This window comes from Melozone crissalis, unplaced genomic scaffold, assembly GCF_028551555.1.
Source record: "Melozone crissalis strain CALT ecotype California unplaced genomic scaffold, PUWL_Pcris_2 ptg000018l_1, whole genome shotgun sequence".
NCBI classification, from domain to species: domain Eukaryota; kingdom Metazoa; phylum Chordata; class Aves; order Passeriformes; family Passerellidae; genus Melozone; species Melozone crissalis.
In genome coordinates, this window is record NW_026535796.1 from 6,342,084 (window position 1) to 6,367,249 (window position 25,166).

The 25,166-nt window shown below is 42.8% G+C and overlaps 1 protein-coding gene across 2 annotated transcripts; it reads left to right on the forward strand.

The window, feature by feature from the left end:
* The first annotated feature begins 8,785 nt into the window (after window positions 1-8,785).
* Window positions 8,786-24,826, forward strand: RIC3 (RIC3 acetylcholine receptor chaperone). Of its 2 annotated transcripts, none has more exons than XM_054275982.1 (6): window positions 8,786-8,916; window positions 14,524-14,747; window positions 15,344-15,422; window positions 16,859-16,952; window positions 21,651-21,799; window positions 22,887-24,826. In XM_054275982.1, exons 1-6 carry the CDS (start codon window positions 8,787-8,789, stop codon window positions 23,375-23,377), a joined length of 1,167 nt encoding a protein of 388 aa, XP_054131957.1. In that variant the 5' UTR covers window position 8,786; the 3' UTR covers window positions 23,378-24,826. The 2 variants fall into 2 exon arrangements, with proteins under 2 accessions (XP_054131957.1, XP_054131958.1); XM_054275983.1 differs by having other exon boundaries at window positions 21,654-21,799.
* The last annotated feature ends 340 nt before the right edge of the window (window positions 24,827-25,166 follow it).

The following is a 25,166-nucleotide window of genomic DNA, read 5'->3' on the forward strand; positions in this document are numbered from 1 at the left end:
TTGTGAGCCCTTGGGAATTCAGACACACTTTAAACTTGTAATGAGTGCTATCATTATTGCTTTTGACAGTCATTGAAGTATAATTATCTGATCATCTACTTTTGAAAAAAAATCAAAACTTGTTATATATGAGTTTTAAACTGGCAAATTACAGAACAGTCACCTTAGCAGCTCAACCACTCAGCTATTTTCTGTAGTGGCACTGCCATCTCCTGGAAAAACTGAAATGGTTCTCCCAAATTTTTCACCTTGAAAGAAACTTTTCAAGAGCAAGAGAGAGGTCAATTATAAAAGCCAACAAGCTCTTAAATTGGAGGCTTTAGGTGTTGCTGGGATGCCTGGTTTTGGTGCAGAAATGGCTGCATGGCTCTTTGTTATCAGAGGATTTTGCTGAGGAACAAGAATGGATGTGGTGTGTGGAGTGTTGTGGCCTATTCCTAGCAAAAAAAGATGATGGGAATGACCAAGTGCTCCAGCAGCTTGGTGTTTCTTTACAAAGCATAACCCTAAACACAAAATGGGTCATCCACCAAGGAATTTTGCAGGATTAATCCTTTATTAATGCCCCCAGCACTCAGTTACCCAGGAACAGCTGCTTTCTGACCACAGGATTTTAGCAGTAAAGAGGTTTCTATTGCAGCTTTCATCTGAAAGGAGACGGCATTGTAGATTTGTGTCTGCTTTCTTGGCCTTTTCTGAGCCACCCTGTGATAATTAGCATTGAACATCCTACTAACTTACTAAGCAGTGGTTCTGACTGTGCTGAAAGATTTCCCCCACCTCCAAGCACACTTCCCATATTGCAAGGTGCTGGGTTAGTTTTCTTATTCAAATGTTATGGTTTTCCATGCCTTGTTTTCAGGATATTTTCATATTTTCAATCAAAACCAAGTGGATTTTTTTACTCAAATTTCACTTCCAATTGCTGTCTCTCTGCTGGGCAGAAGTTGTGTGGGAACTATTCATGTTTTATTACCCACATCCAGCAGGGCTCATTCCCTTCTCCACAGTGCTGGAATACAGGTACATAGGCTGCTCTGTCAGCCAGCCACACACAGCTCCAGCTGCACAGCTCCTGCTCCCACCACACTCTGTGTGCTGCAGGGATGCCGACCTCAGAGACATCCAAAAATTGCACAGCCTTTCACTAATCCTGTGGGTTCTGATATGGTTTTTTCTGCCTGTGATGCATGTAGGATATCAAAGCTGCTGTAAAGGAAGTTGCTAGCACTCAGCCTACCCAGCCTGCTCATTTCTCACTGTGCATAGTGTTGAATTGCTCTCTGAAATATTCCCATGGATAGCAGGATTTTGGAAAGTGGCAACCACTTTTTTGACTATGGTCAAAGCAAAAGTCATGTCTGGCCTTCCTTTTATTGGAAACACCTGATCTCCTCTGTAAGATTTTTACATCACACTTTGTCATAGATATTTCTCTTAGACAAGAGCAGTTTTCTTTTAGGCAAAAAAACTTTTCCTGTGGTTTTGTAGGATAAATGGATGTCAAGTTGGTTCCTTGGCAGTCTCTTCCTGCAACTACACCACTGATAGATGAGGAACATTTGCATGTCTGCAGAGAGAAGCAAGGCAACAGACTCTTTTCCCTCCCTGGACACATCTATTCCCTTCAGCCAGCAATAATTTTCTCTCATGCTTAGAGCAATGTTTGATATTAGTTTCACAATAAGCCTATCTGGAGACCACATCAGCAGTGCAGAGATTTTACCCAAGACAGATTGTGAATCCACATTGCTTCAGTTTTTCTAAGTATTCAGATGGGCATCTGCCAAGATTCCTCAGCCACAAGCTACTGCAAGTGTAGCTTGAACTGGCCTTGGAAATAGGGACAGGAATTCTTATGGCACTCCAAAAAATTTATTTCTGAAGAGCTCAGATTTTTCTAGTGAGTTGTTGTGCTTTCAGCTCTTTTGTACTGAGTAGCTAATAATGGCCTCAAAACAAAAGCACCAACCAGAAGGTTCTTCAGGTCTGGAAAAATGGCAGTTCACACTGCTGGCCACCAAAATGCTCCCTGTCCTCCCCTCCCACAGCATTTCTGCAGGACTGCCAGGCCTAAAATTGCACTTTCTGTAACAGCAGCAGAACCTCCCCACGCCACCATGTCTGTGTGTCTCAGGTACAGGACCACTTACCTGCCAGGGCACTGGGGTTTTGCCACTAAAGATGCACTGGAAAGTTCAACATTTCCTCCACGTTAAATTTCAACTAGGAATCTTCAAGCTTAGTGAAGGCTAGCTGATAATATCTTTATTTCTTTATCCAATGTCCAGCTTGCACAAAGATATCACTTTGATAAAACAGACTGATGGGGAATGACATGCTTTTCAGTATTTTCAGCATCAACATTTTTGCATATGGCAAATGTTTTTCATAAGCTGAAAACTAAGCCTTTGAGCCTACTTGCAGTTCTGAGATAAAACTTGAGGCTTCCTTGGTACTTCTGATGCTGTTTTGAACTTACGCACTCATTTTATGATCAACTTTTCCTGGTACCTGTTTCTTAATTGAAATGCTTCTTTTAATCAGTGCTAGTTTAACTCCAAAATTTATGATTCTTTCACAGTACATAGGTGGTTCTCTTAGAAGTCTCCTTGCTATCATGTGTTCCAGGTACAGGTTGTTGCTGAAACACAGTGTTTCAATCATAGCATCACCTCCACACTCTTTTCCTTCAGCAGCTCTGCAGCCACTGCTACCTCACACGCTCAGCAGAAGTAGACACATATTTATTCACCCTGACCCAAGAAGTAGCACAGTATTACAGCCTGCTCTCATTGCTTATTAGCTGATTGCCTGCCTGAGGGGTGTGCAATAGGGCTGAGCTCAGCAGGAGCTCTCTGGGCACACAGAATGGCTTCCCAAGGAAAATGTCTGGGCACACAGAACAGCTTCCAAGGAAAATGTCTGGGCACACAGAACAGCTTCCTGTGGAAATGTGATGCTGGTGCTTCTGGTCTGTGAGCTCCAGGTGACTCCCCAGGCACAGCAGCCAGACCCATGGGGGAGGCACAGAGAGCATTTACAGACACAGGCACAGATTTCCTATCAGAACTGCCACAGCAATCCTGCAGGGGGTCTGGTCTCACTGTGGCACAGACCAGGCTGCAGGGACAAAACCCAAAAGGCTCTTCTGGCAATCAGATCATCCCCTAGCAGACACTGAGGACAGTCAAATACAGGTATATCAGAATCAGGGGTGTCTCCTTGCACTAGGTCATGATTTGGCCCGTTCTATGTAATCTATCTTTTTTCCCTAAACTTTCTTTAGAAAATACTTTGTAGATGTAGATGATTATGATTTATTCCTCTATGAAATGTATGTCTGTCTTTAGTTATATGAACACACCACTGGCAAGCTGAGCCCACAAAACTGTTGATTGATTTTCCTTGAATGCCTTTCTCTCTTGCCTGGCTTCCAGTAAAGGAAAGGCCCTGAAAGGTGCAGCAGCTTTATAGCAGACATAAATATTTATGTCACAGGTGTCTGAAGGCAGCAACGTGAACCCACTTCTCCACTCTTTCCTATACAACTCCTGACTTGTTCTCCTTGGCTTCCCACAGTAAAGGATGCAGTGTGGACTCAAAATAATTTTCCCTGTTCTTTGAACAGTGGCAGTCCTGCCTGTCACTCTGCATGGAAAGTGCCTGTAAGAGAGAGCACATTAGAAATGTTGATCTGAATTATAATCCCAGGAGATATTCCAAATTGTCCGGAGTTCTGCTGATGTCAGTGAGAATTTACATGCACCCCATGCATGCTGGTGTCCATGCAGGTGCACCTCCCAAAGACAGAGGAGCTCATTGTACATGACTGTGCCTACATACCTGAACAGAGCCAGGCTTTGGGAAGCTGGCACCTCCCCCTGTGCAACATCTTCTCTAAGGCACGCCTTGCATCATAATCAGCACCATAAACGCTCCCTAAATTATCTCTACCTGAGCCACAATGAAATCAATTCAGCATTGAGAACTTTTATTTCTAAGTAAAGTGTAAGTTTTCCCTGGTAATGGATAAAATTGTAGTTTAACTGGCCCTAAAGGTGGTTGGCATGTGGTAAAAAGGCCATGTTCTCTGGTTCCTACTGTACCAAATGCATCCTCCAGCTGAAAGAAAACAGTGATTATCAGAAAGTCAATTGTCATTCTGCCTCTTTAGAAAAATTCCCATTAAAGATAAAGCCAATTTTAATTAGATTAAGTATCCAATTACTGTAATTACATTTTTAAAAAATTCACATCATGAGGATGACCCTTTTAAAAAGGGTTACAAGAATAATTAGTGTATTCATATTAACCAAAATGTATTGGATAATATTTATACCCAGAAGGCAAAGTACATTACACATATTTCACCTTTGGGGAAAGCTTGCAAATGTTTTGGCAGTGGTATGAATATTTATAGGGAAGAGCGTGCTTTAGTAAGATTATATGAGAAAGCATTTATATGCTCACAAATTTTTACCCAAGGGTAAAGTATACATAAAATGTAGCGCAGAGATTATGGATATGCAAAGTGTGATTTTAGCGCGGAATTCATATCAGTTTGTTTAATTAATTGGAGCAGAATGCTTTTTTAATTCTTTTTTTTTTTATTATTTTTGTGACAGAATGGCCACAGAATTCATCAGAGCATTGATCAGTAACACCAAGAAAGGTGCCAGGATGTGTTCTTGACCACACTGTGCAAGCAATCCCATCTGCTGCCGGATCTACCTGAACAACTCACCGCTGAGTCCACACTGCTCATGTAGGGGCTGCCAGTCCACACTGCTCATTTAGGGGCAAATCCTCCAGCTCTCAGCAAGAGGAAGACTTGAAGAGGCGCCAGATAGGTTTGCTCACGCACAGAAGAGAAGAAACCACATTGTTGTTGCAGGCTGCCCCCAGAAGGCACGGAGGATGTGACCCATTTTTGCTGCTGTGCCAGCTCCTGTGCTGCGCACAAAGTTCCTGCTGCAGACCACTGAGACCTTCCCAGAGAGCTCTGCCTGCACAGCCCAGCCAGCGATTTCTGCCTGCTCTGCAGCTAATCAACAGCTCTGGGAATTGCCAAGGAATTACATTCTTCCTCACAAAACAAGCTCCTGAGCTTCTCACTGGTGTTAGCATTTGCCTACTACTGCAGCGTTTGGCTCTTGACTGCTAAGATACTCTGCAGTGAGAATGCTTGCAGCATGCACATAGGCATGCCCCTAATTTAGGTGAGAAGATGTGGTAGCACAGCTTTTGACAAAACCTAGACAAATGAGGAAGCTCTTGTGTCATTTGTTAGTTTGATTAAGTTAAGAAATTTCTTCCTGATTTACATTTATATCAGAGATTGTTCATTTTTATAGCAATTTATACGTGGCCAGTCAAGAATGAGCAGACCAAAAAAAAAAACCAAAAGATAAAAAGACAGGTTTTAAATGATTCATTCAAGTTCTTTCACATTAATTTTCTCTTCACTGAATTATCAGCCATCATTCTTGAGCATTCATGCTTTTCCTATTTTTCAGAACAGTTGAATATTGCTTTACACAATCCAAAGTTTGGTATCCCTGTGGCTCATGTAGATCCTTACCTACACATGTGGAAAATGTTCTGCCTTCTGAAGATGACCCTTCCTCTACAAAAGGTAAATTTTACAATAAGTTACAAATACTTGTGCAAAGGAATGGTTGCTTTATTGCTCATATTGCCAGCGAGGAGCAGCATGAACATTTACAATTTCCACAACTCCCAGTCTCATTTGCTGGGTTTTGAGCTGTCTTGCAAAATAAAATAGCCCAAGAACATCCTTAAGGAAAAAGCATAAAAACAAGGAAAAAAACCCACCTCTGATTCATACTGGCTAAATTGCCTCTAAAGCTTTGTCCCGTAATAAGGAGAAACTGGAAAAGTCAGTAAGCATGTCATAGCAGAGAGACAGGTAGGTGGGAAAACAAGAGGATTAAATAAATAGGAATAAAATTAAATTACTTTCTGACATTCCTGTCCAGAAGTTCAAAATAATTTTTTGGAAATTTCTGTTGGTACCTGCTGAATATCTATTTTACTGGCTGAAGGGTATTTTGCTACATAAGTGTTGTTTCTGAATATTGTAAACTTCTAGAGAACAACAATGTATTTTTCATGGTGGAATGAGGGAATTGTTTGTTGTTAGTGAACTGATGACACATTTCTGATCAAGGCAACGCACCTTTTGATGCCCTCACTTGTTAACTTGGCCTCTGGAGGCATCAGGAGTTGCCGACAAGTTTAGGAAAGAGGCACAGACACCAAAACAACAGCTCCCACAATTCTCATTTCCAGGAACAGCGCAGGGACTCCCAGCAATCCTACTGTGGGAAGCCTGAAACCTGGTGAATGAGGGATGGGTGAAGGTGCAGAAAGGACATAGTCCAGCCAGGCTGATGGGGTCTGACCAAGGACTGCTGTCTTCCCAGGGTGAAGGTGCTCACTAAGAAGGATTTCTGGAATTGTCCATCCAGTTCCAGCTGCTCATATATCTTTTGAAGTAATTTAAGAGCCTGTGGTGTTCTGCTGCCATAGTGGTCTGCAGCGTTAGTCAAAGCAATTCTGCTCTCAGCTCAAGTCTAATTAAGGGTAGCTCTTGCGTAAAGTGAGTTAAATTCAGTAGTCACAGCCCAGACCCCATGGAAAATAGTCTAATTCAACTGCAGTAATACAGTGTAATATAAATATAATGGAAATACAAAACCATATAATTTAATTTGACATGACTGACAGTTTTTTGCTTAAGTCGGTGAAAATGAACAAGTACAAACACTGAACTTCCCTCTTTGATCTTTTATTGTTAGTGCAATAGGGAGCTGGTTTCAGGATGACTTTGCACAGCAGCACCCTAAACAAATGCACTGACAAGAGGTATATTTCACACCCTCTTTTGAACATATATGCACATTTCTGATTTTTGTTGTTTAAGATAGTTGAAGTAAATTGATTTAAGCTTAAATATGGTCTGAACTTTTCTACATCTGTCCCATATGCACAAAGGAAGGAAACAAATGCACAAGGAAACAAACCTGGATAACAATCCAGGTTAGCCATGGCCTCAAGCAGTGTTTTTACCCAAACTCCCTTCTTACACTTGCAGCCTAGCTGCCCTAATTCTTCCAGCAGTCCTGCCACAGGAAAGGTCCTGGCCCTGTCTCAGACCAGGGAGAATGGGAACCACACTCCCGTGGATGCTCCAAGCCTTGTGCACCCTGTGCCCACCTACCCCATCACTGCCTCCATCAGAGACCAGCTGTGACACTGCAGAGCAGGGAAAAACACAGCACAGGGGAGATCTTTTTTTTCCCCCCAGAAAGTTCAAGTGCTACAAGCAAGCAAGGACCAGAGCCTGGGAAATGGTTATGGGAGGTAAGGAACAACCACAGAGCGGTCTGGGTTGGTAGAGATCTTGAAGACCATGATGCTATAAACACCCTGGGGAAAAAAAACAACAAACAAAACTGTTGCTGACTCCAGACCCTGGCCAGAGTCTGGAATGGGTTTTCCTTTTTGCCAACTCCATTCTGGACCCCGGCTGGAATCTCATCCAGGTTTTCCAATTTGCCAACTCCATTCCAGACTCTGGACATAATCCGGTCCAGGTTTTCCTTTTATGCCCACTTTATTCTGGATCCTGGCTGGAATCCAGTCTAGATTTTCCAATTTGCTGCCTCTATTCCAGAATCTGGTTGGAATCCAGTCCGGGTTTTCCAATTTTCTGACTCCATTCCGGACTCTGGCCAGAATCTGGACTCTGACTGAATCTGGACTCCGACTGGAATCCGGTCCGGGTTTTCTAATTTTCCGACTCCATTCCAGACTCCGGCCATAATCCGGCATGGGTTTTTCTTTTTGCCAACTCCAGTCCGGACTCTGGCCGGAATCCGGGGTTTGTTGAGGTCAGTTGGGGTTTCTTGAGGTCATTTGAGTTCGTGCTGGGGTTACTTGAGAGCATTTGTTTCGAGGAAAATGCACAAACACCAGAGGTTTTTGTCCTAGAATTTGAGAATTAGATAGCTTTATTTGAATAAAGGGAGACAATCCACTGGGGCACACCTACAGGGTTTTCTTCCTCTCCATTTTGGAAGGATCAGCCTCCTTTTATTCTAATTCCTTGCTGCGTGTTCCCCTCTTCCTTTTCCCACTGGCTGAGGTACTAGGAAGGCACAGCCTTCCCGAACCGCCTACCACATATTCCCCCTTGAACATGCTGTTTTGCCCCAAAGTTTTGAAGTTGAGGCTTGTGCCTTCCCCTGCATATGTCGGGTCTGCACTCTGCAGCAAACCCGCTGCCCAAAGTCAGTAGAGACATTGAAACGAGTCTTAAAGACATTAACACCCATCAAATTGTTTTTAAAGACATCACGCATCTTTCATATCTAATCTAAGCCTACTCTCTTTCAGTTTGAAGCCATTCCCCCTGGGTCCTGTCACTACACGTAGAACACCGCTCTCCATCCTTCCTGCAGGCTCCCTTCAGGCACTGAAGGAGAAGAAGGGGAGCTCCGTGTTCCCTCCGCCGCGGTCAGAGGCTCAGGGGTGTCGTCGAGGCCACAGGCCAGCCCATTCCCTGCAATCCCCACACGTTCCCAGGGCCGCAGCCCAGCCCATTCCCTGCCATCCCCACACGTTTCCATTCCCTGCCATCCCCACACGTTTCCATTCCCTGCCATTCCCGCACGTTTCCAGCGCCTTCTCCCGCGCTCCCCCCGCGCTCCCCTCAGGCTCCCGCGCGGCGCCTGCGCGCGCCTGCGCCGCGCTCCGCCATGGCGGCCTGGACGTGCTGCCGGGTGGCCGCCGTGTCCTGCCTGGTGCTCTGCGTCTCCCTGCTCCTGCCGCGCACCCTCCTGCCCCGGGCCGGCGGCAGGCCGGAGCCCGGCGCCGCGCCGCCCGAGGGTAAGAGGCCGCTCCTCGCCGCCGCCCCTCCTTGTCCCCCAATCCCCCGCCGGGACGCCGCGGTCCCGCTGGGGGTGAGCCCGGGGCGGGCGGGCTGTGGGGGCTCCGTGAGGGGCCGCGGCTGCCCGCAGGGAGCTCCGCCGCCCGCTATGGAAACGTAGCGTGGTTCGCTCTTGGCGCGTCTCTCCCCCGTGCTCATCCCTTAGCGACGCTTGCAGTGCCGGAGGAGTCACTCGTGGTGACCGCTGTAATCTACTTTCTTGTTTTTCTAAGTAGTTTAGAAACTTCTAAATTTGTTTTATTTATGTGCGGGGTATTAAAGCTTCCCGAAAAGCGACATATTCATTCCACTTTTTCCGTTTGTTTTGTTTTTTTTTTCATTGCAATACATCCCTTCATTTTTTTGTTATTTTGTGTATGGAATGCTTTTGTTGTTGCATACGAAATAAAAATTCATTTTAATCGTCTTCATTGTTCGGTTTCCTATGCCAGTGTTTTAAACTTTAGTTTTCATGCACCAGGTCCTCATAGTGCTGTGGCGCCGTGTGATGGATTTATTTTAGGCTCATGTCCTGTCCATGTGGCCCCCCAGGCTGTGTCCCCGTGCCTGCTCTCCCACTCCGTGTCCTCCCTTTAAGTTCTCAAGGAATGGGATCATACAAACATCTCCCGTCCTTTTCATGCCCATTGCCTTGTACTGTAGAGGTTATTTTTGTCCAAGGCACTTCACAAGAGAAGCTGGTACCATAACCCCTGGTCTTGGCAGAGAAGGAGTTTTGCCCAGGGCTGCCTGCAAGTCAGAGGTGAGGCTGGTGGGAGCACAGAGAATTTACAGTTCTTCAGGGTGCTGTCCCACAGGGACTCATGCTCACTCACTGTCTTCTGCATCCTTCCAACAGCCTGGTTCTTCCATGTCTGCACTCGTCAGTGACATGGATTTTATTTAGTTTTCCATTTCAGGGTTTTCTAAGGACCTTCAGGCTGAAGCTACTGCTAAAACAGTGTTACCTTGAAGCCAAATACAGGATTTCCATGCCACAACAGCCCTTTCATGGTTACCACGTTTATTTTTGATTTTTGAGAACTTGAAAGTAGGTTGGTCAGCACTGTAGATCTGCAGGTGTGTAGCTCCATTGCAGGCTGGAAAAACCCATAGAGGCCCAAGTGAGGACTGTGCAGTCACCTGCCTGAAGCAGGGGTGGGAGCAGATGCTCTGGGAGGTGGAACCTGGCTCCCCATTGACTTTGCCCCTGCACATCTTCCAACAGATCCCACAGTGGTACCAGATGATGGAATTTTACACTCCATTATTCCACGGCAGTGCAGTCAAGCAGTTATCAGTAAATGTGGTGCTCCTTCCTTTGGCTGCAGGTTGATCTGACAGAAAATAGCTTTAAAAATCCTGACAACAAACTTGTCCTCAATGATTTTCAGTGCCCTCCAATTATTTTCAGTGCCCCCCAGTTATTTTCAGTGCCATGTGTTGAATGATGTTTGTACCCATTCTAGCACAGCTGTTTCTGAGCAGTGCTGTGATGGGTTGGCTTAACCACCTGCAGCTGCAGTTAAATTATTAAATTAAGTAACATAAATACTCTCTGCATCCTCAATATTGTAAATACCCCCCATCATTGCTGCAGAGATCACAGGACAGCACAGGTTTGTTCCCCTGTTGCAGCCCAGCACCTGCCTTTGGCTGAGGGTGCAATAACTCACCTCAGCTGGTCAGTTTCAGATGAGAGTTTATAGCCCGCGTTTTCAACTTGATGGCAAGGATTTCATTACACCTGCTCTGCAGACCAAATTGTATTTCACCTGAAGTTATTTTTTTATTGGAAGAATAAATCTTGATTGAACCACTTAATTCATATCTCTGTCATTAGTTGTCCTCCTCAGTGCACTGATAACTGCAGTTACCTGGCAGGAGTTTCAGGGGCTTGAGGTAATCATGTCATTCTTGAAGTTAATAAAGTGCTTATGGTAGTCTTGGGGGCAAAATGTCTCTGAATAAAACATGCTTAAAATTTAGTACAGTTTGTTAGAACTCAATGTTACCAGAAGGCTTTTTATCAAAACAGGCTTTAGGCATGGGAATGGAACTTTCTCTAATAAAGTCGTTTTCAGAGGTCTCTTTTAGGAAAATGGTGAGAATTGGACTATAGAAGTTAATGTTATCTTCCAGACAGGAATGTTGTTCTTTTTCACAGTTATAATTTCACATATATAACAGCTTACTTAAAGAACTTACTGTGTTTGTATTACATTCCTAGACAGGCATTAGAATGTTTATCTTTTGTTAAAGAGGAGCAAAAGGGAGACATACTAGTAGTTTTAAAAGTATATTTTAAGTCTAGTGTTCATAAATAAATGCCACACATTTTGCAAAGCCACTCTCTGAGCTGGGAGTTTCAGATAAACCTTACAACTCCCTGACAGCAGCAGACTCTGCTTTCTTACAATCAAGTGGCATCAGCTTTACAAAAACAATATATGACAGTTCAGGTAACCCCCCTGCTCAACTTGAATTTGTGCAATGCACACATCAGTTGCCTGCCTGAAGAAAATGATGTGGCAGAGACACATATTACCTACACTAAGAGTTGCTGAATAGTACAGTAACATAAGTCTAAATGACTTTATAAATAGTTGAGTTGGGCCCTGTAGCAATTCCTAAAACCCTTTAAGTAGAACACATGACAGCCTTCATGAGAAAAAAGATGCTTGAATGATCTGAGTATCATCATCTGGTTGGTCGCTCTATTCATTGTGTTGTAAATACAGTTTTTAAGATTTGCTGCTTTTCAGTTGAGTGTTAATGTTGTTAAAATTAAAAACCCCACAGTCATTCTCATGTGAAAATACCATTAAGGACTACATTCAGAAACTACAGCCTTTTAAACATCACAAATGTTTCTGGGCCATAATTTCATTTTTGGACTTCAAGCTCCTGAAGGGACTGGGTTAAACAAAACAGCTTAACCTGTGGCTGGTTTGCAAAGTTGATTTGAAGCATTAAAGCTGACAGCATTATTAAATGTGTAGGATAAGTCCTAGGTAAAAAGATTGCAAAGCCAGGTGGGGTGTGCTTGGTGGGAGTTACCACACAGCAATGAGTCTGCTCGGGCTGTCACAGGGGAGTTGAGAAATATTTCAGAAGCAGAGCAGCACTTTGGCATCCTTCAAAGCTAACCAGAGTTAGTGCTCTTCCCACAGCATTCCCAGAACAGGAAAATGTCCTGTTGAACTACACACCAGCCCCACTGGCAGCTGGGTAGGGCAGCAAACAAGGACACAAGACATGCCCTCTGTGCTCATCAGGTGTCACTTGATTTTCTTGATGTTATTGTTCCTGTATGCTGTTGTCTCCATTTGAAAGTGGTGTGTTTCATCCCTGCAAGTGTGGAATCTTGTTCAGGTCACAGTGGCACCCATATTGTTCTATTTTCCATTTATATACTGTGCATTCAAGAGCCTTGTGCATATGCTGCTTTCAAGTTGCCTGTGCCCTCAGTTTCCTGAGTAATTTGCATGGGTTCTTCACAGTAAAAAACTATAGAAGATAGTATTTGTTTATTAAGGAAATAATTATAGAAGTGTAAAATCAATAGGGTAGGTTTAGAAACAGGAGTCATGAAATTCCCTTTTAAAATTATCTTGCTAATGAAATGTCTAGTGTCTGTCCTCTTGGCCTGAATATATTGAATTGAATTGAATCTTTTAAAGCACAAATGAGGCCTTGTGGATAATTTAGAAAGCTATCTGCTGTAAATACAGTTTCATCTCTGTCAATTATTTTCTGCTTTCTTAATATCTCTCTTTTTTAAAAATAAACAATATTTGCATAAGTGTAAGATATTTTATAAGTGTTTACCTACCCTGCTGCTTCATCCCCACCTTGGTGCTGCTGCTCTCTGCACGACATCACACTCGTTTCCACAGTGACCTACTGCTGCAGGGCATTGCTGCTGGAGCAGGGGCACTTTCTTGTAAATAAGATGCTATGCTTTCCATCACAGACTTTGAATAATTCACTAAAATTTAGGTGCCTGATAACAGCTTCCTCGAAATTAAGCTAATCTGAGGGTGGCCTTGGTCAGTGGTAGGGTACCCTGGCAGTTACACTAAAGAACTCATGGAATGTGTGCTATCATCTACAAGAAAAATGTGTTTTTAATAGTGAAACTTCATGAATTATTGATACCACTGCCTAGTAAGTGTTTATTGCAATTTTCTGTGCTCAGGAATTTAGCTGCCTGTGATGGTGTTTCCTAGCAAGACCAAATGTTAATTAAATTTTTCTCTTGTGTCTCATAAAAGCACTTGCAGCTGCATACTCGCAGAAGTAAAGTCAGTTATTACAGCAGCACTTCAAACCTGCTTTTCATTCTCTTTCTGCAAGCACAGGCAGCCTGTCCCAGCACCAGGCAGCAGTGTCCAGGCCATGTGTGCCAGGGAGGGGGAGTTTTCCAGCTGGGATCAGGGACTGAGCTGCAGCCCAGCCTGGCAATCCCCATCCATGCCTCCATCCACCCCTCCTACCACCAGATTCCATGGCAGAGGAGCTGAGTAACTCAGCCCAACACCAGTCAGTAGAAGGGAGTGCAGGTGCACATCCAGGCTGGAAAGCAGGATATCAGCTACACAGAGGAGTAAAATAGTGAATTTCACAGCAAAACTGTTGAATTGATGGCAGCAAGAAAGTGGAATAATGCATGAGCTTAAATTTATTGAGGTTCTTGTGCCCTTCAGTTGCGTGAAATCATTTGCAGCACCATTTCAGGCTCTCTGCAGTCTCACTCTGGTATCTGTACATCCATTTATGCTTGCTCTCCTGTCTTGTGTTAAATTAGCTCTGCCTAGAAAGGTTAGAAACCTCTAAATTCATTTCCCTCTAAAATGCCAAAGATAATATGTCCCAGGCTATATTCAATCTCCTGTCTCACACTGCTTTACCTTAGACCTTTTTAAGGAGAACAGCTTGAGGTAAAAACACTTTTCTTAATCTTTCATTACTCGCTTGGTAAAATCAGGTAAAATACTATTTCTTATGGCAATAACCAAAAATCTATGCTGAGCAAACACTGCAGTCGTGTGTCAGGGTGTTAGGTGGATAATGGTTTGGACATTAATACATTTATACATTAAATGCCTTTAGGCAGTATTGAAAGATCAGGCTCACAGTGGAAAACTGATATGTTGAGGAGAGAAAGAAGTAGGAACCTGGCATTTTTTCCTGCTGGAGATGCTGATCTGTTGGGTATTCGGACAAGAATATACCTATTAAAATTCCTGCTTTGTTAATTGCCCTGCCAGCTCTTTCTTTGCTTAAAATCAGGAGATTTTAATTGTGTGGTTCTACTCCTAATTGTGTAGGAGAAAAATTGCTAGGAGTAAATGGCTTTAAGTAAAACCTAACTCCCAGCACTGCACATCACAAGAGACTGAGGGCTGAGATTACAGACTTAGTCCAACAAGTTACTTATTCTTCTGTGCTGGTGAATTAACAAGCAGAGAAAATAGGTCACTTGCACCTGCTGCAGGTTCATGCAATGTGTAAAAGGGTAGAAAGCAAGAGAAGGGAAATGACCATTGTGTGGTTTTTTGCAGGGAAGCTCAGTCGCTTTCCCCCGAGGATGCATTCCCACGGCACTCCCGACGGCCGAGCTGTCCCTCATTTCCCAAGGTCTCACCTCACTGAAGCAGTTGCCAAGGCCAAGGCAGGTGGAGGTGGCAGTGGAAGCACTGGTGGAAGTGGAAGAGGCCTTGTGGGACAGATTATCCCTATATATGGATTTGGCATCTTCTTATATATTCTGTACATTTTATTTAAGGTAAGGCAACATAAATTGAAAAGTTTTTGGGGAAATATTTGGGGAAGTATTGGGAAATAAAAAACTTGGGAAAAAAATTTATACACTCATTTCAGCACCTTGTTCCATTTCAGCTGTGCTCAAAAAAATGCTTATGCTGGACCTTTGGCTGGTGGTCTAAAGATTGGAACATCCCGTGGATTTTACTATTGCAAAGACTGTAGCTAAGAATGCGGGGAAGGATTTCTCTGATCCTGCATTGGCTTCTGACCTATTAAAATTTCTTAGGGATTTTTTTTCCTCCTGGAAAATGTGCACATCTAGAGTAAAGTTAGATTAATTTTGAATATACATGTAGTATTATTTTCCCCGTTGTATGTGGCTACACGTTATATATACTTTATATGTCACATGTTGTTATTTGTTCCAAGAGTCTGATAAGAATTTTCAGCTGGCAAAACCTTCCAGGCATATTCAATGGTTTTGCTGGTGGGTGTGCTTTTTCCTGGCTGCCTTCTGGCCTATTTCAGTTTTCTGTATTTTTTTCCATTGCCTCTGGGGCTTATCTATTGCTATTGTTGTGACTCATAGAAGGGCCATGTTCTTGTCCTCATCAGCTGGCTTCCAAGGGAAGAACTACTCCTGCAGAGCGGAAATGCCCCCCTGCTACACCTGGGAACATGAAGAGGAAAATCAGTGAGTATGGCTCTGAGCTGGAGCTGTGTAGCTGTTGACTCTCTAATGGTCCAACAGGGTTCTTTGAGTTCTGGGTGCACTGTAAAGCAAAAAAAAAAAACAACAAAAAAACCCCCCAAAACCGATCCAGGATCTTCTGTGTTGGAATGAGCAAGAGTTCAAAAGAATTACTGCACTGTCACTTTCTAATCCCATTCAGCCCATGAAGCTGTGATAGCAGCCTGATCCCAAGCCCCTCTGGAAGAAATGGCTTTTCATGAGGTTTGCTGAATTAACTGCACGGATTTGCTGAAAAGCTGTGTCACTAATGATTAAAAATGGATAATAGGATGTCCAGCTATAATTATTGTATAATCCCTAACAGTCTAGTAAGAGCATAGAAAGATACCATGAAAGCTAGTTTATTTTTTTTGAATTGGTGAATTCTTAGCCATCATCAGGCACTTCCCTAATTTGTCCCTTTTTTGCAGCGCAGAGTTTTCATGCGTGCAATAAAGAGAGAAAACAGTATTCTGAAATGTTAATTTGATCTTTCCTAAACATTGGTGAGATAGATTCAAGTATTTGTAGGCACTTATTAGATAAATTAGTAAGTTTACTACTGAGGATTTGAAGAGTAGTTATCATTACAGCATTTAAATGTGTTGTGTTTAGCTGGCTAAACTGTAATAGGAAAGAAAAGTACTTAAGGCTTTATAGAAAGTGGTAGCAGGAAGGCAATTTTCTTAACATAGCTCTAATTTTCTTGACATTAATGCACATATTAAGAATACCTAATGTACTCAGTGCTGTAGATTGTGCCTGGCAATTTTTGGGCAATATATTAGCAGTGGTAATTATATTTTTTTCTCTGATGCTTGGTGAGAGAAAGTAACTTTGCAGTAAGTTTACTTTGACATCATTATATCCCAAAGAACTAACAGTGAAAATTATTCTGCCTTTTTTCTAGAGCTCTTCATTTATATTCCTAAAGCATTCATAGCAAGCTGTAGCAGAGCAGGGGACAGGTCGCTGGATTAGGAACCTGAAGTCTGAGTCACCACTTACAGAGTGACTTGGAGGAAGTAACTTCCTTTCTCTCTGCCAATTCCCCTTCCTCTTCTTTTAAGTCTCAGACATGCAAAATAATTACATCAGTGTTGCATTAAGTCATGGCAATCTGTGCAGGATAGAGGTCTTTGTAAAAGCAGGATGTTTGTTGATGGATTTCTCCATTCCTACTATGTTGAAGCTCCACTGTGCCTTTGTGCTGCTTAAATGGGTGTAATATTGGTAATATTCTTCACCTTCTTAGGCCAGGAAGGGTAGGTAGAACTTTCTAAGCTGTTTTAGTTTCCTAAAAGGCAGTTTGGTTTGGATAGCATTTGCTACCTGTGATAATGGGACAGGGATACATTTTCAAGGCTCCTAGGGACTTTTTTTGTTTTGTTTTACAGCTGACTACGAGCTCACTCAACTTCAGGAAAGACTGAGAGAGACAGAAGAAGCAATGGAAAAATTAATCAACAGAGTAGGACCTACCTATGACAGGTGTGTTTCAAATTAGAGTATTTTAAGGAGAGCTTCCACTCTGATTAGAAATTCAACTTTCTTTCATTATCTATATTAAAACAGCATTTTTATTGCTACTTCAAATTATAGAAGTTTGATTTTACACATCCCAATTCTTGTTCTGCAGTTTTTATATTTTCAGTACCTATATATAAAATAAATAATTTTTTCCAACTTCATTTCCTTAACTAGAAAAGCAATTATCCCTATCTCCCCCCTTTGTACAGTGTGTTATTTCGAAGAAAATTACAGATATATGTAAAAAGAAGATAAACCATCTACATTTAAAGTACATAAAACATCCTGTTTAATGTGACCAAAATAATATCCTGAATTATTCTTTTCCAGTTCTGTGGATTATTTTCCTGAATTGAAATGCTGTTATAATCTATGTAAATTCCTTTTAGAATAACCATAACATTTTTCTTTAAGGCAGAATTGTATAATAATCTGATTACATAACTTAGTTCCACTCTAAATTCATGCATTTGCTTCTAAATATAAAAGACAAAGGGTTGTAAAATCAGCATTCAAAATTTTATTATGTTTATTAATGTTTCCTAGAAATCTGATATCACCAGTCTATGTTACAAAGAAACACTGGAAACAAGTCTATGTTTTTCATAAGGAGTAAAAAGAATAGATCAATAGGACACTGCTTAACTGCAGTATGAAAACTGAAATACCATAACTATGAAGGTGAGGTTTGCAAAAAATGAGAGCTGTTCTGGTTGTAAATCATGTTAACTTTGGATCAGCCAAGGCCTGTTTTAACCCATCCTGTAGGAATTCTGTGCTGAACATGCACATTTTGTTCATTTGTGGCTCAAACCACTTGTCTTTGAGTGCAGTTTTGCCCACTTTGGGCTGTGCCCTGTGCAGTCTCAGGCAGACAAGGTGCCCAACCTGCCCATGTTCAGCCAGGTCCCAGGGGGAGAGCCCCTAAAGTGCCCTGGTTTTGTCAGTGCAACAGAAGGATCCTGCTTTGGCTGCACTCATCCCTGTGCTGGAGAGCTGACACAATGCTCTACACGTTCCTCTGAGCTGACAGAAATAGGCTTAGGAACTGCCCAGATATTGTGCTGATTCTCAGGATGGAATCTTTTTTTTGCTGAGAAAATCGGTTTAGGGTCTGATCCAGTATTTGTTCTGCTCTGTGTTATTGGCCCAAAGCCTCTATTTAGTAGAACTTCCCTTCTTTGTTCAACCAGACTATTTATATAGATGGGTCTAAAGGTCTCAGGGGAAATGAGAATCTGAATTTAATGAAGAATTTTGTATGTTGCCTCCTTGAAGACGAGGGGAAAGGCACCTCTTGATGGAGCAAATAGCTGTTTTCAAACAGTTTAAAGCTTTCTTAATCTACTCATTAATTTCACTAATATTGGATAAATCTATTAAAATAAAACCTATGGTTAGAAAGTGTAGTTAGAGTACTGAGCTAGGCTTTTCAATCTGGATATTGATGGATTTAAATAAAAAGGAAAGAATAAGAGAGTAAAAATGACTTGAGCTTTATCTATTGATCTGTAGTTAAACAGAAACCTTTACTGAGAAAAGTCAGAGACAGAAATAACTGGTATCAAGTTTCAACTAATGCTGAAAAACCCCAGGTGAGACCATGGCCCTTTATACCAGATATGGCAAAGCAACAGCCAGCCTGTGTTGTAGAAAGCAACAGCCAGAAACTTGGATTTGCTTTTTTTTTTTAATGAATTGAAGGCCAACCTCCAAACCAACTGAGAGGACTTTCTTCCAAATCAGCAAACCAATTGGAATTACTACACTGTTAAGTAGAAAACAACCTTCCAGAAATGCAAAACTATCAAAAAGTACAAGTACAGGTACTTTTAATAAGGCCTAGCATGTTGTAAGAAAAATGAGAAGCAAGGTAAAGAAAGCAAGAGGAAAGAAGAACTGCCTGGCCAGGTCCTCAGCAATGTAACCAAAAATTTCTGTTTCTGATAGTTAGGTAAGAGAAATAATGCAGATCTCCTACCTGTTTTTAAAGTCTTGTTTACCAGGCTGTCTACTGGAAAAACTTCTTTGTTATGATAAACTGAGCAAAGGTGATATGGAAGAGTGAGAGGCTCAGTGGGATGCCATTTTTTGGGATGTAGCTGCATTTTGATAGTGATTACCTTAAGATCATGAAGCTAAAAAAAAAAAAATACCAGTTAACATGTCTGAGATGCCATTTTAGATTATTTAGATTATTTTCTCTGCAGTCATTATGGCTCTTTAGGAAATGTTTTAATCTCACAGTAAGAATAAGAAGCCTTTTCTTTACCTGTTAGTGAGCTCTTTGGGACTCCACAAAGTGTAAGTATTGCCATTATGAAAAATAATACTTGTGTTGGAGCTACAAATACTGACAGCAAAAATAATGACCTTTTCTTGAACTGTAAACCTTCTGCATCTGTTATCCTCTGAGTATTCCTAAGTGCATTATAGCCTGGTAAATCTCCCATGTGCAGGCAGCCAGATGTCTTACACACTGCCAGCAACCTACAGTAAGTCTTCCCAGAGGCCTTCAATGAAGTCAAAATAACACATGGGTTTTAGTTTCTCCCTGTCTGCAGGGAAATCTGCCTTTTAAGCAAGGTATTTGGAGGAGGAATATTCTGAAATACAGAACCCTTGTGTTGCAATAAGACAGGAGTATGTTCTAATGAGGGTATCCCACATATTGGGAATTTTCCTGTATGAAATGCCACAGTGATGCAGCTGCATTGACTGATCCTGTTATCTGAGCCAGCTTATCTGCCCAATGTGCTAAAGAGATAGGCCTCTCTGTCTTCAGCCAAGTGATATATATTCAAATTGGGTACAGTTTTGTCTGTTAAAGGAGGATTAGTTCAGCAATTCTGTCACAGCTTTGGTCAAAGGCTGGTGAAGCCACTTCTTTTGGAGGGCCTCTTAATTCACATCTCAGATTCCACATCTGCATAAGCCAGGCTTTTGGGGAGGTGCTGTCTCACACATTCAGTTGTTTGTGGAACAGATTGCCACCACAGCCTGGGGGAAATCAGTGTAACCTATGTATAGTGTTGGGATATCAGCTTTTCAAACTGTGGGGCAAAGTGCTCCTTGGTGGAAATGCAGAAAAGTGATCTCAGGGAAGCAGTTTAATCTAGGTAGGTGCTGATCAAACCAGCTCCTGAGCTAAGTTCAGTTACAGCTGTGTACAATATCCAGCCCAGGATCATCACTTCCACCATCATCACACCAACCAGCAGCAGGATGCTGATCTTACTTTGAACCAGTGTGACTTTGCTGCCCTTAGTGGAAGAGCCATTGTGTCACCATCACTCCCATTTAGGCAGAGTGGCACAAAGTACCTCTTGGAGTGCTGCTCCACTCCCAGCAGCTGGTAAGAGGAAAACCTGAAGAAGGACATTGCAAGTTTATTAGAATTCTGATAACTAAAATGAGGCTTACATCACCTAAAGCCAAAATCTGCCTCCAGCTCCTCTCTTCCCATCTTTTCCCTATGCTTCACTGAGCAGCCTACTCATTGAATCTGCTTTTGGAGATTATCTGTCTGTCTGTCTGCTCTTCAGACCAGGGATCACCAGAGATCATCTGTCTGACCTCACATCCCACCTGCAGTTCAGCATTCTGTGCATGCCAAGGGCCACCCTTACAAGTAACTGGGGGCAGCAGCTCCTTACTCCTACACAGATCCAAAAGAGCTCCAGAGGAGTGGCTTGAACTGGCATTACTGCTCAAGAATGACTTAAACTTGAAGATATTATAATTTTAAACTCAAGATGAAACAAGCACCAGTGGTCAGAACCATTTTCACCCCTGGTGGCAGCCAGTGCCTTTCTCATTCTGGCCTACTGAGTTAGCAGACTGCAGAGCACCCTCCTCCAAATACCACCTTTTTGTCCATCAGATTTTTAGAAGCCTTGTTTCTTTGCAGAGAAAATAACATGTAAGGACTACATGATCTTATCTGTTGGAAGCATTTTTTTTACAGTAGTAGTTGTATTACCTAAGCAGTAATAATTACTAGATCCAGCAGTGGAGAACCAGTCAAAAGTTTGCTTTCCATCTGATAAAAATCTCAGTCCCTGTAATTCTAAAGGGCAAGTGACACTTTTGTAATACCTTCTTTCCATTCTTAAATCTTCCTTCCTGTTTCTGCCCCCCACCTCCCCACCAGGCTGCATTGTTGACTTTCTATAATGACATGATGATTTGTCCAACTTGCACATTTAATGGTCATAATGAGAGATTTTAGAGTCTTGAGACTAATCACTCTGAGAAATTTTGATCAGCCTCACAAGCTACACATGTAGCACAGATTCAGAATTTAATTTCCTTAAAATATTTAATACAAGGCACTGCACCCTAATTCTCACCTAACACACTTTCACAGGCAAGAAATTTCTGTAGTGTCTTTTGTATCATAACACTTTTTTGTGTGTCACTTTTATCTTGCTCTCACATTGGCTTTACCTGCCTTCCTTTACCTGTTTAGATTGGAGGCTTTTTGGATAAAGGGATAAACTATACCCAGCTGAGCACATGCTGATGGTGAGGAAGGATGACACTCCTCAACAGGTTTCTCCAGACTGTGCTGCTGGCATGGACCAAACAGTTTGGTTCAACCTCTTCTCATAGCTTTCAATAACAATGGACTAAATTCTGATGTCTAATATTTTGTAGCAGGACTCAAAATGTTACAACAGACCAGGAAAAAATGTTACTTCAACAACTCAGAGAAATTACTAGAGTTATGAAAGAAGGAAAATTCATAGATGACATCTCTCCTGAGAAGGAAGCTGAGGAAGCTCCTTACATGGCGGATTGGGAAGGTAAGTAAGAACCTTTCTTACCACTACCCTTACAAAAAAAATTGGATAAAGATTACTCACAGTTCCAGACCCTTTCCAAGTTTTGGTTAACTTTATCCTTCTTTTTCCAGAAGCCAGTGTTCAAAACTTTGCAAGAGGTTGCTTGGCTTTTCTGTCCCCAACCATAACAGAAAAAATTAGATTTTGAGGTATCCAATATTTCTTTTAGTGTAAACACTGCACTATGTGCTGCCCAAAGTGGCATATGAATATTCACATATATTCCATCTGCTCCTAGGGCTTGGCTGCTCTAGGTTTATATCTTTCCTTTTCTGTGCTGAGCTGGATTTCATGACAATCATAAGACCCTTGGAAATCAGATCTGCATTTTTTAGATAATTTACAGTTTTTACTTTTGATTAGTCATTTTTTGTTAGCTCCAGTGTTGTATAAGTCAACTCCAAGAAGTCTTTTAAAAACTATTTATTTTAATGTCCTTTCTATTCCTTGGTGTTTACCTGGTACATAAATGTGTTTTCAAGACATCTTAGTTGAGCCGCTCTGTATCATAATTTTAAATGCAGACTTAATTTCTTGCTTTTTAAAAAGCTTCAAAAATTATCCAAAACTTAAAGCATAAACAGTGGCCTTGAGCTTTGCTCATAAAGTCAAGTTTACAATGTTATTTCTAAAATGAAATGTACAAAGTCATTGATATATCCGTTTTTTCAACTTTCCCAGTAATGCTGTTGATAGCAAGTGTTCAAACCATGCATCAGCCAATCTGTAGGCAGAAAAAAAAGAAGGATCCATTCAAAGATCTAAGATACACCATTTTTACCTGTTAGCCCCCACAGCTTCCAGCAAAGCTCAGGTTTCACTTCTGAAAGTCAGGACTGATATCCTGGCTCCCTAAAAGTAAGTGAATTTTTTTTCATCATCTCCCAAGAAGACACACTTTGCATGCTCTTGCCATGGATTTCATACTGTGATGTGTACATGGCAGTAGGAAAAACGACTGTCCTGGCCAACTTTGCATCCACCACTGAGGTCAGGACTCCTTTTAAATGCTGTAATACTCCAAGCTGCATATCCCTTTATTCCTAAGGTTATCCAGAAGAGACCTATCCTGTGTACGAGAATTCCGATTGCTTCAAGCGCAAGCCGGACACAATCCTCGTAGATTACCCTGACCTGAGCCAGCCCTCCCCAGAAGAGCTGGCAGAAAGAATGGAGGGCATGGAAGATGAGGAGTATCCTTATGATGAAACCCTGCTAAGTGATCTCACCACAGGAACGGGTGGTCAGGGTTTAATGCAGAAAAAGGATGATATAACTCTCACTGAGGAGGAGGAGAAGAGTGACCTTCCTCCCAGCCAGGGCACTGGGGAGTGCTGCTGCTGCTGTGATGATGATCCTGCTGTCATAGCAGAGAATGCTGGATTCCACTCTGAGAGCTGCAGTGAAGTAGAAGAAACAAGCCAAGAGGACCTGTCCGTGGAGTCAGAAAATGAAAATGCTGCGCTGGAAAAGCAAAAGCCCAGTGATTCAGAGCAGACAGGCATGCTGAGAAAGCGCAACACCAAAGTACTTGATTGATAGGGACAACCATCTGGATGGTAAAGCTGGAGGTCATGAACTGTAATTAATCCATGTGGGTTTTGTTCCCACTGAGGACTTCTCTGTGTTCATCTCCTTGTACCTATTGCATTCTCATGGTACCAGTCACATCATCTGCCTGAACTGGAAGCCAATGCCCTCTTTCATGCACTCGTCATGGGTTACCATGATGCTGCCAACAGTCCAACAATGCTTTGCCCTTGATTTTTGAAGCCTTGTATTTTGGAGCAGATATTTGTGACTCCCTCCTTTTCAATTCTGAAGGAGTTGTCTTGGGTTTTGCCCTTTGTCATCTCAGAGTTAACCAAATGTCTCTTCTGACTTTTTCAAAACCATCTGTGTGATACCAGTTAGGAGAGTTAATCAAATCCTTATATATACATGAGTTTACTGGGATGCTGAAGGACAAAATATATCTTCTTTCTCTTAGCTCAGTGTTAACTGTTCAGAAGAGCAGATCATAGTCACACACATGACTCTCTCAACTCTGGCCTTGCTTTCTACTCTTGACAAACTGCTGTCCACCAAGCTCCTCTGCTACTCTATAGCACCTCTCCCATTTATTCCATGTTGTTGGAACGGTAGCCTAATCCATGTTGTGTTATTTGTGTTAGCAAGACTAAAGCTCTGTGAGTTGTGCTTTAACTTTGCCTTAGCCGTGATGAAATTCCCAGATGATTGCAGGAAGTGGACCACAATGTGTGAGAGCACTAAAAACATCCCTAAAGATTAAAACCAAAAAAGCAGTGTTAAGGTTGGTCTGTAAAGGAGAGAACAGCATGAGGGGGACCCTGACTAAAGGTAGCAGGTAGGCTTTTCCTTCTTCCTAGAAACCTGTGGGGTTTTCATGCTCTTGGAATGCTGTTGCCAGGGTCATGTTGAGGCTGCTCCAAGTATGGGGTGAGGAGGGTGCTGGAGACAAGGGCTCCTGAGGAGAGGTGGCAGGAGGCCCCTGTGCCCAAGGGACAGCTTTTCTTGCACAAGCAGCATGGCAGGTGGGATGGGCACCAGGAAAGGTTCCCTCAGCTCTCATGACCTGCTTCTCCCATACCTGGGCACTTTTCAGGCCCACCATAACCCAACCCACACCACAGTCATGGCCCAGTCACAGAGGCTGTTTGTGATGTCACCTGTCCCCTGAGTGCTCTGGCACTACAGAAGCAGGGCCCTCTGCAGCAGACCCCCATCCACCCAGCTCTGAGTGGCCCTTGATGAATGTCTGGAAGAATGAAAAGCCAGAAGAGCGAGGCAGGTGGCAGACCAGCTTTGTAAGGGACTTACAATGATGGCTGAAGAGGAAGGCATGTGCCAGGAGGAGGCCGTGGAAGAGGAGGAAGAGGAGGAACAAAATCCCCTGTCTGCCATGAGTGCCAGCGCCCTCAGTTCCCTGGTGATGGCCATGCAGAGCTTGGCTCTGTGCCCAGGAGGGGACGGGGTGCGGCCCAGGGACAGCGGGCTGCCGGGGAGCCGCTGGAGCAGTGAGCCGGGCCCACCCCTGCGAGGGACAGCACAGAGACGCGGCCGGCAGCACCCAAAGGGGGACTCGCTTTCCCTGGGCCTGAAAAATGGCAACAATCGACGGTGCAGGAGGAGGAGGGGAAGGAGGAGAAGGAGGAGCATCAGCCCTTGCACCATGAGAGCCGTTGCCAACGCGCGAAGAACGACGCGCAGCGCCTGCCTCCAGGAGTTCTGGCGGCTCAAAGTCCGCACCTGCCTGACTGAAAAATAAGCAACAAGACAAGGATGAAAATCCTGTCCTTCCTCCTTA